The sequence below is a fragment of the Episyrphus balteatus genome, chromosome 2 (genome assembly GCF_945859705.1).
Source record: "Episyrphus balteatus chromosome 2, idEpiBalt1.1, whole genome shotgun sequence".
NCBI lineage: Eukaryota > Metazoa > Arthropoda > Insecta > Diptera > Syrphidae > Episyrphus > Episyrphus balteatus.
This window is the reverse complement of record NC_079135.1, coordinates 3,393,064-3,408,481: the sequence shown is the minus strand read 5'-3', so window position 1 is coordinate 3,408,481 and position 15,418 is coordinate 3,393,064. Positions and strand designations below refer to the sequence as shown.

Below are 15,418 nucleotides of genomic sequence, written 5' to 3'. Positions count from 1 at the left end.
AAATTTTGATTTTTTGAAAAATTAAGACCTCAACTTCTGAAAAAGTAAGACCTCAGTGCGAAGAACGGCTTCATAAAAGATGAGACTTCTGAAAAAATAAGACCTTAGTACGAAGAACGTTTTCATAGAAGATGAGACTTTAGGAAAAGTAAGACCTGAATAATTTGAAGAAGGGCTTCATAAAAGATGAGATTTTATTGAAAAAGTAAGACCTCAGCGAAGAACGGCTTCATAAAAGATGAGACTTATGAAAAAATAATACCTCAGTACGAAGAACGTTTTCATAGAAGATCAAACTTGAGGAAAAGTAAGACCTGAATAATTTGAAGAAGGGCTTCATAAAAGATGAGATTTTTTTTTTAAAGTAAGACACAACTTCTGGAAAAGTAAGACCTCAGTGCGAAGTACGGCTTCATAGAAGATGAGACTCCTGAAAAAGAAGGACCTCATTTCGAAGAACCGCTTCATAAAACATGAGATTTTTTTTGAAAAAGTAAGACCTCAACTTCTGAAAAAGTAAGACCTCAGTGCGAAGAACGGCTTATGAAGATGAGACTTTTAAAAAAGTAAGACCTCAGTGCTAAGAACGACTTCATAGAAAAAAAAAAGTAAAACCTCAGTGCTAAGAACAGTTTCACAGCAGATGAGACTTTTGAAATAGTGAGACCTCAATCCCAAGAACGGCTTCATAAAAAATAAGATTTTTTGAAAAATTAAGACCTCAGTGTGAAAAACGGCTTCATAAAAGTTGAGACTTTTTGGAATGAAAAGTCTTCACGAACAATAAAACTTTCTAAAGTAAAAAGTAAGACCTTAAGGCGTAATTAAGTGTATTTATAAAGAAAAATTACAAAGTAAAAAGTAAGACCTCAGAGTGTAAAAATGCTTTATAGAATATAAGGCTACGTGACCCAGAGTAACCCTCCGACAGTTTTTTTAAAACAAATAAAGAGCTTGTTACTAGCTCCTATTTGGTATCTATAGAGTTTCTATAATTTTTCTTTTATGTTCAACTTGTTGTCAAATTACAATTTGAAAAAAAAAGTATCTGACACGTGTTCAGTTCATTATTGTCAAGGCTATACCCATGTCAACGCCACCGCAATGACATATTTCTAACAAACTAATAGACCAATCTAATCTTTAAGACTTAATTACTTGGCTTCTTAACAAACCACTCGCTATTATAATTTTCAAACTAAAATGCAAATCTCGTTTAATGTCTCATTTCACTTAACTTTGCTAACAAAAATAAATGTAACACCTCTACACAACACAGATTGATCTACTTGACTTACCAACTATTAAACTTTGCTAAACAAGATTTTCTAATTAGTCAAATGCGAAAATCTCCAATAAAGTTGTGCAATATCTCACTTGTTGTATAGATTTGAGAAGCTTTGGCATTCAAATCGCGTTGGAGTTTTTTTTTTTTTTTTACAAAGAAACAACAACAACAAAAAACTTAAAGTCAAGTCAAGAATTTAACATTATTTCATATACCTACTCAACTCACGTGCAAATATATACAACACACAGTGGTAAATGTTTAATCTCGGCAATAACACCACCTCTAAGTCACATAGATAAAATCTTATCCACACTTTTAGCCTATTTTATTATATTTTGCCTCACACATTGCGACGTTCTGGTCGCTCTATCACATTTTCGCATGTAACTTTACCTTGCGTTCAGAAAATGTATATCAACAGCTGCCACTTTAATCCGAAAACACAGTCAGCTAGTGTAAGTATCTATAAAGTCAGCCACACTTTGCATTCATTAGCAATATGGTTGAGGAAATGTATCTCGCATTAATGTATATCTCTCTCTCCACAAGGAAAATGGACAAAAAGGTTCCTTCCCACCAATAAAATAGAAAATCGAAAAAAAAAAAAAAAAAACAAAATCAAACGAAACAGAAAAGCTTATCTTGTTTTTGACACATTGCTACGAATTGGCCATTTTCAATGATCGTAAATTTTCGTTACTAACGTTTTTCCAGGTTTTTAGCGCGGACACTTACTCTCTGGATTGGTCTCTATAGGTACTCTGTGCGATGGTGCAGGTTTTTATTGCTGTCCCAAATATGGAATGACGTGTATACGTTATTTGCTATATGTACTGGAATAGATATAACCAAAGAGTTGTATATTGGAATGGCAGATTGAAGTCTTGTGAAGTATAGATATACTCTGTTGCATATTTTATTTATTGCTAATAAATAGGAATGTGCTGACGGTTTTTCTATTTTGTTGGTGTTGTTACTGAGAAGTTAAACATGGGTTTTGATTGAAAGTAAAGGGCATTTGACTATGAAATAGTAAAACAAAATAAAATATAGCAAACTTTGTTCCCCTTTTAGGGAATATAATATAAAACTGTGCGAAACGGTTTGTTTGAGATAGTTTTTTAAGGATTTGTAACTTTTTTGACAGGCTTCATGGGAAACTATTTAATAGGAGTCTGATCAAATGTATTTGAGGTATTTTTTTTTTTTTTTTTGAAAGAGTTACTCACTATTATTTCTCAGGGTTCAATTTTACTGCATATAACACACCCAGGATCCAATTATTATAATTGAACCTTTTTTGAAAAGTTGATTCATAGTTGACCTGAAAATTTGAATTTTTATACGCAAAAGAGAAGGTTAGAATTTGTTGAGTCACCTTAAGAATTTTAACGTTGTAGCGTATGTCCGTTCGTCTACTTTCGCAATGCAAAACATAAAAAATAATTTGCCATTTTGCTAAAATGATTGCACTTAAATTTTAAGGAATATCAAGTTCTTGCCAATTCTTAAAATTAGTATAACCGCATTGAAAAGGAACAAGCATTATACTTTTGTGGAAGTTGTTATCAGTTCTTTCAATAACTTTTGCTAAAAAGTTTTTGTTAGCCCTCAAGTTTGGTTTTGAAAAATTTTTATTTTAGATTTTGCAGAGCTGATTTTTAGAACCCATAGATCTTATTTGGTGCTGGAAGTGTCAGTGGGTTGTTAGCAAAAAATAACATCATCAGCATAGCATACAACTATCTCGATATCGTTTAGAAACAAGGCAAACATTAACGGACCTAAAACAAACTCCTGTGGAACACCAGTTTCTGAGCTAAATGAATTTGACTCATTCTTTCCATTACATACGACTATAGACAAACTTAATAACAACTGTTCGTAGACCCTAATAAACTTGTAGACACCCTGATTACTGCGAGTAAATAGTGTCAAATGAGGCCATAAAATCAATAAATACTGCAAATAAAGTTTTTGAAATCCAAAAGTATTTTTGTAAGTACCTATTTTATTTACATAATTATGTATGTATTCGAAAGCAGATATCTTCCGACCAAAGCCTTGAAACAATTCTTGGTTTAAAGATATGAGTTCATAGTTAAGAGGTTTATCCATTGAGATAAAAAAATTACAAATTTTGTTTTGCTTATAGTAGAGTAACTAAAGCAAATTATAAGGGAACCCGGCCGAACAGCTCTGATTTTGACGATTTTTTTTTTCAAACGTAGGTAATTAAAAATACTCTAAAGTCTATATTTTAAAAAATGCCGGTGTTGCCGTATTGTTTTTTAAAATTCAAATGAAATTTTTTGTAACAAAACCATTTTTTTTGCTTAAATTTCATAAAACAAATGATAGCAAAAGATTCTCTAGGTAATTTAAGGAAAATATATAAAAGGCAGTAAGGGAAAATCTTCCATCGTTTAAGCGATAAATGCAATTTTCTAACATTCTGACCTCAAACACAAAAAAAATATTTTGAAAACAACGGCAACACCTACAATATTTTAAAATACATTTTTAAAAAGCCAGAAGCTCATTCTTATCTCTTAAATTTAAATCCACTAAATTTAATCAAGACTTTTTGAAAAAATGGTCCTCAAACTCAGAATTCAAAAAAAAAAAATGTTATTAGAAAAATTTAAAATGACTGTTTTCCAAACTTTTTCTAATAAAATATGAATTTATTTAAAAAAAATTTTTGGCCATAAATATTATCAGTTGAATTTCGAAGTAAAAAAGGTGAAATATATCACACTTTTGAAAAAAAAATGAAAAATTTCTTCAATTTCAATGGTTTTTTTTTAATTAAAACTGAATTTTTGCATTGAAATAATTAATTTTCTCAAAGACTGTGGTAAATAGGAACTTTAAATTTTTGCTATTTAACTTTCAACAGTAAGGGTTACTAAATGAATAAAAAATAATTTTATGTTTAGATGTTGAACTTTAAAAAAAAAATAAGTTACATTTTTTTCAAAACTTTTATTAAAAAAAGTTCTTCGAAAATGAAATACTTTTTGTTTTTTTTTCATAAACCGTAATACATATTGACATTTCCTTTTATAGTTTGAAATCATAATAAATGTGGCCAAAAAAATTTGAAAATAAATACATTTTATATTACGACCAAGTTTAAAAAACGACATGTTAAAATTTTTTCAATCATTTTTTTTTTCAAAAATCTGAGTTCAATTACCATTCTTTCAAAAGCCGTTCATTCAATGAACTTAATTTTAATTTGACATATATGACTAAGCTTCTAGCTTTTAAAAAATGTATATTTGAATATTGTAGGTGTTGCCATTGTGTTCAAATGTTTTTTTTTGTGTTTGAAGTCAATTAATAAAAAATTGCATCTATCGCTTGAACTATGGAAGATTGTCCCTCACTCCCATATATTTTGTTTCCTTGAATTTCCTAGACAATCTTTAATTTATGAAATTTATAAAAATTTTTGAAAAAAAATTTGTTTTTGTTCACAAAAATCTTCAATTAAATTTAAAAAATCAAAACGGCAACACCGGCAATTTTTAATCTATAGACTTTAAAGTATTTTTAATTTCCGACGCTTGAAAAAAAAGATCATCAAAATCTAAGCTCTTACTCCGGGTTCCCTAATATTGCCAATTTTTGAGCTTTAGTTACTCCACTATTAATAAAAAAAATATATATATATATACTTGCCTAAAAAACGCATTTTAATTATTTTTTATCTAAATTCATTGAAGGAGATATCAAAAGAGAGGTCTCTTTATGAATGAAAACCAAACAATTTTTTTGTAGTCTGGTTGCAGAGTTATTGAAATCCAAACATTTAACGAGAATTTAAAACTTCTAGCTAATCTAGAAGAAACTAATACAATTTTCTTTTTTTTTTTTCTTAAATTGTTTAAACATAAATTCTACCTTTTGTTTGAATTTTCTTTTTTTTGTTGACATTCTGTCATGTTGTCGGTTGTTTCCTACCTAAACTTAAAACTAACAATACAATCTTTTAGTTTTAATAACGAACAATTCTAATTAACCTTTCAATAAAAAAAAAAACATTCATAAAAAAACATATTTTAGTTCTAAAAAATCCAATCACATTCTCAATTTCCTTCCAAACTTTTTGCCACTTCACAAATTCTACCTTCATACATACTCATACATCATAATATTAATAAGCGGTACTTTCCTCCATTAAATCTCTAGAGGAAAAACTTTTAAATTAATACCTCAACTTCAAATGAACATTCCATATATTTTCAAATTGCTTTTATACGCTCCAAGACAAGCGCCATGACAAAGACCACACGATACCGCACCGCACAAAACGCATATTAGAGATTCCTTGTTGCCATATAGTTTCCATAAAATTACCTTCCGAAACTAATTTCACACCCAATGTGCTAGCGGGTGGAGGTCGATCACCATTTAGAGAAATATCAAAAAAAGGAAAACATATTCCACTCCTCCTTAACCTAGAAAATATAAAATCAGAAAAACAATAACAACAAAAACATAGAGACTCTAAACCAACCAAGTGAAGCAGAAAGACTTCTAGTTAATTTTAGGAGGCAGAGCGCAGTATAAATGTTAGTATGGAATGAATCGTGTGCAAAAGTTTATATAAAAAGAATGTGCACTCCATTTTTGGATTGAAAAACATTGCCAAAGTCATAATTTAGTGAAAGTAGCTGACTTCCTTTTGGGAAAACAAAAACAAACTGACTAAAGCTTGAGCTCCGTATACACAAGTCTCATAGAGTTTGGTTTGGTTAGGTTTTTCTTCTCTTGATGGTTGTTCGTTTGCCTGGTGCATCATGATGATGACGACATGCATCCACATCTGGCTCGGCTCGGTTCGGCTGATGAGGTTCTGTTTTTGGACGAGAGAATAAATTTCATCCACGACTGCGAAAAAAAAAACGAACCAAGATATTTCCAAATTGCCTTAGAGACTCTCTTCAAGAAATCTCTATGTACGAACAATTTAATTAAATGGCCCGTAGAATGGAGAGTATTTGCAGAACATGAGTTTGAGTTGAGTTGCACATACCTACTATCCGCCACCACCACCGCACTTAACATCGTGGATCTGTTAGAAGATTGAAAGAAATGATGACTATGTTGATGTTTTTTTGATTTTTTCTGTCGAAATACAAAAAGTGTTGTTGCTGTTGAATTTTTTTTTCTAAGAAAAGGAATTTAATTTGTTTTCACGTTTTATGATCTTTCTACGTACTTTGGAAAAAATAAGAATTTTCTTAAAAAAGTATATTACAGGTAAAATAGTACATAAAATCAACAAACAAAAAAAAAATGTTACACTCATTAAACTTTTCAAAAAGTTTGATTTTGGGATAAGAACCAAGGATCAAAAAAGTCTATAAGAACAAATTGGGTGGACTTATTTTTTAAATTTGATAAAAAAGTTTCGTTTCTTATAAGAGCTAAGAATCTAAAAAAGTCTATAAAATTATCTTGAGTAAAAGGGTATTTTTTTTTTTAAGAAATTCGGAATTATTACTGCAAATGTTACACCAACGAAAATTGGTACGTATTTTTCATATATAACAAAAACCAAGAATCTAAGCAGTCTATACAAATATTTTAGGTGAAAGGGTGTTTTTTTTTTGAAAATACATTTTTTCACGTGAAAGGGTGTTTTTTAGGTGTAGAGAAAATGTGGGTATATAGGAAAAAGTAAGTAATAATAGTGGTATCCTATTGAAATTCAGAAATTATGTTACTTTTGAGATTAGAAATAAAAATTTAAAATGTGTATTAAAATATCATAGGCCACCCTAAAAAAATTTGGTAAAAACGTTGAGTTCGAAATAGAAAGCAAGAATAAAGAATTTTTATAAAAAAAATTCAGGTGAAAGGGCGAAGAGACAGTAAAATCTGTAATTGGTCCCAAAAAGCAAATGATTCATTTTATTTTTGGTTTTGATGACAACTTGAACGTTTATAATAAAGTCTTAGACGTTTTACACCAATCAATTGGCTTTTTGGAACCAATTACAGGTTTTACTGTCTTTTCGAAAAAAACACCCTTCCATTTAATTATTCATTTATAGACTTTTGTTGGTCCTTGGTGCTTATCCCAAAAGCAAACTTTTTGCCAAGTTTCATGAGTGTAACAATTTTTATTTTATATGCTTATTTACATGCATGCTTATTTTACATGTACTAGTAGTATCGATTTCAAAACCGAAATAATATATACAAATAATAGTCCTTTCTTATAAACATGTCTTCAATTAGAAGGGTTCTAGTCTTTGGGCATACGTTTTACAGAGTAAATGTTTTGTTTGGGTGGAAGAAATTAAGAAGATTTGTCAGTTTATTTTAAGACGGAAGTCTTTTTTTGCAAAAAACTATGCACAAGTCTGATTAATTTAATGCCAGATTCCTTTTATTTTTGGAATTTCTTCCTTCCTCGAGCCTTCAAACGTCAACTTTTAATTTCGAAAAAAAATTTTTGTGTCCGAATATATACAAAAAAAAAAAGAATGATTTTTGAATGTTTGTTTCATTCCTTGATAGAGTAGGTTAAAAAGAGACCTTTCTTTGATTCGTTGGGGTCGGAGAATTTTTTAAAAATGCATTTCTTTAGGCAAGAGGTATTTCTTTCCGAAAATAAAAAAAAAATAATTTGTACAACAAAATACGTATACGCCACAGTGAACATACATTTTCTTTCTGTTGGTGCTTATTTTTGGTTTTAGAGTAAAATACAAATATTTATTTAAAAAAAAAAGTACGTATACACCACAGTGTACAAATATTTCTAATATATTCAATTTTTTCGCAATTATTGTGGGCTTAACCTTTTTTCAAGTCATGACTGGTCATGATTGGTTTAGGTTTGATAAAAAAAAAGTAAAAAATGTAAAGAATTGTTGGGTTTCAATTTTACTTGATACCATTTAAATGAAATTGATGCTAACAAGAAACTCTTCAAAATACAAAGAAGTAGTACCTAGCTCGTATTATTAAGTTTTCTGCTCCTCTGTTTGAATTAAATCTACTTTTTTGTTCGTCTTTGAGAAATCTTGTCTTAAAGATTTGTATAAATTATTTATTTTTATTTTATCACACTCATATCATGGAACTCATCAATTTTATTTTATTTTTTCTTAAAAACCAACTCCTTAAAACATTTATTTTAACTTACCATTGCCATTCGCCGATTTTATTCTGAAAAGAGAAAGTAAAAGAAAAAAAAAAAAAAAAACTAATTAATTAAAGGGTCAAAAAGTCAATTAAATGAGAAACACATTTTAAAATACATTTAATTTAGCGAATCATTTAAATCTCAACTGGTAAAACAAAATAAGATAAAAAAATAAAATTGGTAAAAGTCCAAACAGTTTTGTTAGCAAAGATTATTTTTAACTTAAAGATTAACCAAAAAAAACAGTTAAGTATCTCAATTAAATCTGATCACCTTTTAGCTTATAACACAATTTTACGAGATTATGCAGTTTATATACACTCCTCATATCTCTACATTCGTATATAAATTCCAACTAAATGGTTAAAACATTTTGGCATGTTACTTTTTGAAGACCAAAACAGAAAAATAATTGAGACAGGTTAATCATTAAGGCCTAATGCACTTCGGTGACCAAAAACTCTGATCCTCCTCATTCGTCTTTATTTTATTTTTGTTCGTTGTTTTTCAATTTGATCGGACAGATGAAAGAAGTTTGCCTGACATAAATGCTAAAGGCTCTTTCTCTCTCTCTTATTGAATTGGTTTGCTTGATGCTTTGGTTAAAGCATGGTTTGTGCGCAAGCCTATATATGAATACTGACTTGACTAATCGTTTAGCCTGAACTAATAGCATGAATGAATGAGCTTTTCATTTTTTATTAATTGTGGCAAATTAATGATATTGTGGTAAATTAATGGCAGTACGCTGCTGTGGGGAATGTCACGATTATTAGTTTCCATTTCCGATTACATAAGTGCTTGGCTTGTTGCCTGAGTGAATGTTTTGGAGTCTTTGACTTTTTAATATATTTTTTGAAAAGCTAATTTAAGTGGTTTTTGGTAATAAATGATTATAATTGGCAAACGCATTTTAAGGCTTCAAAAACTCAAATAAAAAAAAATGGAAGTTTGTTTCTCATATAACTTTCAGTCTTTTAGAACAAAACCATTCTAAAAAATCTAATGTCTTCATTTCGCACAAAAAAACTCCCAAAACAAACTTCCCAGAATATTAAACCGTTTCAAGTTCTGCAATAATAAATACTCCACAATATATATTCACTAACTTATGATTTACCTCTGTTTTGTAACTACACAAAAAAATTAAATGAAACAAAATACCATTGTTTGAAGTGATTAATTACATTGTGTTTCCGAAATTAACATTTTTGCAAGCATCCTTAATAAAAATTAATTACCTGTGATGGCAATGACCACCTCTAAATCATTACGCTTTAATTATATTAAAATCGCACAAAAACCTTTGACATTAATATGCAATAGAATATTCATAATGACTTCATAATACAACATTAAATATATCTTATCCAGGGATTTATCTAAATTGTTTTTAAAACGAAAAACATGTTTAGCGCCCCAGTAATAGACTCTCTTGCCAGTCAGTAAATTCATTTATGTTTTTTTTTTGGTCTGTTGTTTGGTTTCATTGGTTATCTCAAAAAAACGATCGGAATTTGTAATTTTTTTTTTGCACCACACAATGAGAAAAATAGCTTTATAACTCACAGATTATTAAAATGTGAACAAAAATTTTAATTAAAAACAATTTAGCTGGAAATATTAGGAGGAAAAAAAAGTTGGTATTTGAAAACAATTTGTTAGATTAATGCCATTCTCATAAGATCCGATATGGTTGGGTTGGTTTTTTCTTCGTTTCAATGAAAAGCCAACACTTAATTCAACACCCGACTTTTTTCTCTGCATACTTGTATGGACGTGCTTAAAAATTAAGACTTCAAGCCTAATATAATTAGACGCAGCAGCAGTAGACATTGTGGCTATTTTTTCCCGGTTGAGACAGATAGAAAAACTGGCTATCAGTAGGATGTAAGAGAAAAAATAAACCTAGTTAGCATAAATTTCAATAATCGATCTAGTTATCTACACTTTTTTTTCTTTCTCTCGCATTGATGTTGACTTCAAGAGTGCGGCGCGGCGGCGACTGGCTTGCGGCGGATAAGACAAAATCAGCGGGGCCTTCCGCATAAAATGTATCTTAACAATAACATTCAGGGCATATTCTATAGGTTTTGTTGTGGGGCATTTGATAAAGATCAGCAAACGACTACTGGAACATCATCGCACACACAAGCCAACCAGAAGCTTCGCACAGCATCCATTTGAAGTGCGGGCTTATGTTTTTGTGGATCGTACATATATGGAAAAGTTTTTTTCGTGTTTTTTGTTTTAGATTTTATTTTTGCGGTACATCTAGGTTTTTTGTTGAAGATAGAAATCTAAAGTATCCATAAAGTTGTAGTTATCGGGTGAAGAAGAATTTATTTATTTGTGTTGAAATTGACGGTATAAAATAAGCCTTAGGCGTATCTAAATGGATCAATGTTGTTTATTTCTTTTTTATTTGTTTTTAAGATGAAATTTATGAGAATGAATTTTTTGTTGAAATTATTTCTTAAGCCTTGAGTTTAGAAGAGTATAGTGTTGGGAATTCCAAAATTAGTAAGGAGATTTTTTTTTTGATCATACAAAGATGATAATGATTTGATGGTGTTAATGTTGTTCATTTGATCTAGTTTTGAAGATTGAAACATCTTTTTGTATTGGTTTCTGAGCCTATTTAAAAATTATTTCAATTTTACTTAACAAAGTGTGTTTAATGTCTTGAAATTGATATATTACATATGATCATTGAGTTAAAAGCACATACAAATAGGAGAAAGCATTAATTTTTCCGGCACAAACAACATTCGGAGCATTGGATATAAACTTTATTCTTTAGGATTAAAAAAAACATAGAATAAAATAAACATGATATTTTGAAAAAAAAAAAAAAATATGCTAAAATTTTTCGACCATATTTTTATCTGTAAATTGCTTCGTACTTTAAACAAAAATTTAAATTTTTTTAAAATAAAAATTGCCATTTTGATTAAAATTTGTGGTACATTGTTTGATATGAGCTTTTATGAGACTTTGTTATAAAAAATAAACGAATGAAAAATGTATTTATCATCTTCTTAGAGTTGAGAATCTTGAAATCTGTATACCCAACAAATGTTTGGGACTAGTAAAGGACAAGGTATTGGTAATTTAATTTTTTTTGTACTTTTCATGTATTCGCCCAAAATTATACTCGATTTTTTTGCATAAAAGAAAATCTTTGCACTTTTGGTTAAAAAAAAATAAAATGCATATACAAGACCTTGCTCATATGATAAGAGTTGCCCAGAATACTTAAGGGTTAAAAAACTCAGAAAAGAATATTTTATTGAATTTTATAAGAAACAATACAAAACTATAAAAACATCATTTTTAATGGATTTGACTTTCAGAAGAATAATTTCATTTTATCGTCGGTCTCATGAGAAAACCTCGTAACTTCCAAAATCAAAATTTTACAGGAGAGACAGGGTCTATTTAGGGCGATTTTATTCAGTCGAAGTTGAATATAACTTTAGGATTTTTAGTTTTAACTTGGGAATTTGGTTTTATTCACTGAAAGTTGAAGTTATCAAATGTCAAATACTAAATCTAGAGTTTATCAACTTTCGATTTTCTCAACTCTCGAAAATATAAGAAGTTTGCCCACCAAACTTGAGATTTAAGTTCAAAATGTCAATTATATTTATTTTTGTGCCAAAAGTTTTTTCAGATTTAAAAAAATACCTAAAAATTATTGTGTCAACCTTTCATTACCTACCTAATGTTTTGGATATTCAAAATGATGGAACTGATGCGTTTTGAGTGTTTTCACGAAATCCAAAAAATATTTTGTGTCCCTAAAAACGTGTCGTAAATCTCTTTTTTTTTTTCGTTTTGAAAGTATAAAAAAAAAAGAATCGCATAATATTTTCTCATTTGTAGATAATTCACATATGTATGTACCTTGTACATATGTGTATCTCTATCTATGTATGTGTTTTCATTAAAGATTAAAAATTAATAAAAAATAATGTGTGTGACAAAAATTGATGTTTTTTTCTTGTTGAGTTTTTACTCCCCAAAAGAAAATTTGGTTTGGATATCTGCTTGTGGTCTTGGAAAATCCTCTTTCATTCATTTATTCAAAAAAAATTTTTAACTTCAATTGGAATGACATAGTATTCAAAATACAATTGAAATTGGCAGATTTTTTTTATTAATTGTCACAAATATCCTAGGGATATTTTTAAAACTACAAGTTTGTCAACTTTTGGTTTGAAACTGGGATGTTGAGAAAAAAACTATTGAATAAAACAAACATTCAACTTAAGATTGAAATATCGAGTTGGGGTCAACTCTGAAGCTTGCTAACTTTAGAGTTTTTCCAAAGTTGAGTAAAAGTGAATAAAATGGCCCTTAGAGTTTTCGGAATGACCCCAAATTTTCTGGGTTGCTCCGCTGACATATTTTCTGGCATTCAAAAGTCATTTTTGAAAAAAAGTGGAGTTACGAGGTTTTCTTATGAGACCGACGTTATGTTTTATTTTATTTTTTTTTAATAGGTTTTCACGCATAAAACGTTTTTTTTTATGGGGAAAAGGAGTTACTACACGTATTAAATAAGTACATATTATAATAAGTAGGTGTAAAATAGTATTCTAAACTTAATACCTACGTTTTTTCAAAGACAACGTACATATGTAGGTGAAAAACTTATCAACTTTACGTCTGCACCGGCTTTTTACATTTTATTTTCAAACAGTTAATTATTTTTTATTGGTTTTTGAATGTAAAATTTCTTGAGGAAAATTCTTTAGAGGCTTAAAAGGACGTTATCAAATACAAGCAGGCAACAATACATTATTATTTAAAAGATAAAGGCAGGCCAAATCCGACTATGAACAAAATAGCACTTTTTGGTTCTAGCATTTTTAAGTTCTAAAAGTACTTGATTAATAACCACGGTATAATTAACCTAAATCTTTCCTCCTTTCTCCAATTTGTATACATAGGTATTGAATATAAATTTAATCAATCAATTTGATAGTACCTATTGTCATTAATATTAGTTTATGGATGATATTAAAGTACATACATTATCGATTTTTCAATTATTTTTTTTTTTTAGATTTTATCTAATTAATATTCAAAAAGTAAAATTAGTTAGTACCAAACCATGCCTGAATAGACAAAAACTATTATATCGATTGTTATTCTTGTGTCTACCTGCTCGCAATGTGTTGCCTGGGATAATTGAATAAAATTTTAGCCCCGAAGCCCGAAACTATGTAGATGAAACTGTTTAATATTCAACTCACTCGAAATATAAAATTAAACAAAATTAAAATGCCAAAAAAAAGGAGAGTCCTTGCACAAAATTTTATACCACATGTTGATATTAATAATGTACATGACTTTTAGTTGGTTAGTATGTCCTTAACAGCTTATTTAACACAATTAAAATGAAAACCAAATTTGTACAGCCTAACCACATACATTCATATAGAATTATATCTATTTTATTTAACATAACTTTATAATATACACAAACGAGTATGATGTAGGATCGAAAAGTCCTTTAAATTGTGCATGAAAAAACGTGGTCTGTCCGACAAAAAAAAAGAGAAACAAAAAAATAACATACATGAATCCCCGAAAGACTACATATTTTAGTATGCATGCTATGTTTTTTTAACCCATTTATTTATTTTAAACATTTTTTCCATGTTTGGGCATTAAAATACAATTTCAATCAGAATTTATGCGGCTTCAGTTGTTATATTTTTTTTTTCTTGTATAACTCGAGTGCATCGAGTATATATGTGTCTTTTATTGTGTCAAATTGGAGCATAGGTATACTATGCGCGAGATATGCATAATAAATGAATGGGAAGTAGCAATTTTGTGATACTATACACGTATTAAAAATTAAAAAAAAAAACTCAGGTATGTATAGTATCTAGGTACTGTGTATCATCATCATAATAAAAAGATATAAATTAAACAGATACAATCTAGCCCCATTATTTTTTAAAGTGATATCATTATGAAGCAATTAATTTTTTGAATAAACGCTTTTTAATCCAATTTTGAGCACGTTAATTATAAATTAATGAGTTGCTTGGTCATACTGATGGACATTTTAATGTTTTAATTTTGCGGTTCAACGATAAGTAGACAATTTGTTGATTAATAAAAAAATAAAGGATTTCAAACAACAAAACAAAAACAAAGAGAAATATTTATTTTATCTCGTAAATTAAATTTGCTTCGATTGCAAGTTGTGCGAAATCAATAAACATATTAGTTGGAAATTATATTAATTTCAAAAACTAATTTACTAATAAAAACACAATTGATGAATTAATGGGACTACTAATGAAAATATTATAACAATTTGTACCAGGTATTATTTTGGTTATAAATTATGCAAATGCCCTTTAGTGCATTTTTACAGGGTAAAGTGACAGAAAATATCCCATTTGGGGTGTTGCCATTCTCATTTTGCAAAGAAAAAAATGTCAAGCGACTACTATATTGCAGATAGAACTCGGCATCATATGGAATTACATGTTTTTTTAGCTACTCAAGTGACAAATTGATTTTTTGAGGGTCACTGGGGTGTATGCGTAACATTTTCTTAATAAAGAAAAACTTAAACACTTCACATAAAATTTCTATTGCTGATCAATTACACTGAGGGAAAAACGCAATGTAAAATGTAATATGATCAACGTTGATTTAATGTTGAAAAAACTAACATGAAACATATTTAAATTAAAATTGAAACAACGTAAGAAATTTTTTTATTTTTGTCTGACTTCTGCTTTTGTTGCATTTTATCACACTTATTTCCAACAGTGAGATAGCACGTTGGTAAAGCACTCGCCTAGAAATCCAAGAGTTGTAGGTTCGGTTCCAGTGGTTGCCAATTTTTTCTTTTTTTTTAATAAATTGATCCTTTTTTTTTTCAAAGTTGAAACAACTTTGATTTAAAGATGTTTTATAAC

The 15,418-nt window shown here is 29.0% G+C and overlaps 1 protein-coding gene across 2 annotated transcripts in view; it reads right to left on the bottom strand.

The window, feature by feature from the left end:
- The window catches only part of LOC129912450 (uncharacterized), a 91,657-nt gene that overhangs the window by 8,807 nt on the left and 67,432 nt on the right, over positions 1–15,418 (bottom strand). For both annotated transcript variants that reach the window (XM_055990681.1, XM_055990682.1), the window contains exon 3: positions 8,463–8,485. In XM_055990681.1, the coding sequence (XP_055846656.1) occupies positions 8,463–8,485 (23 nt within the window). The remainder of the gene's footprint in view (positions 1–8,462; positions 8,486–15,418) is intronic.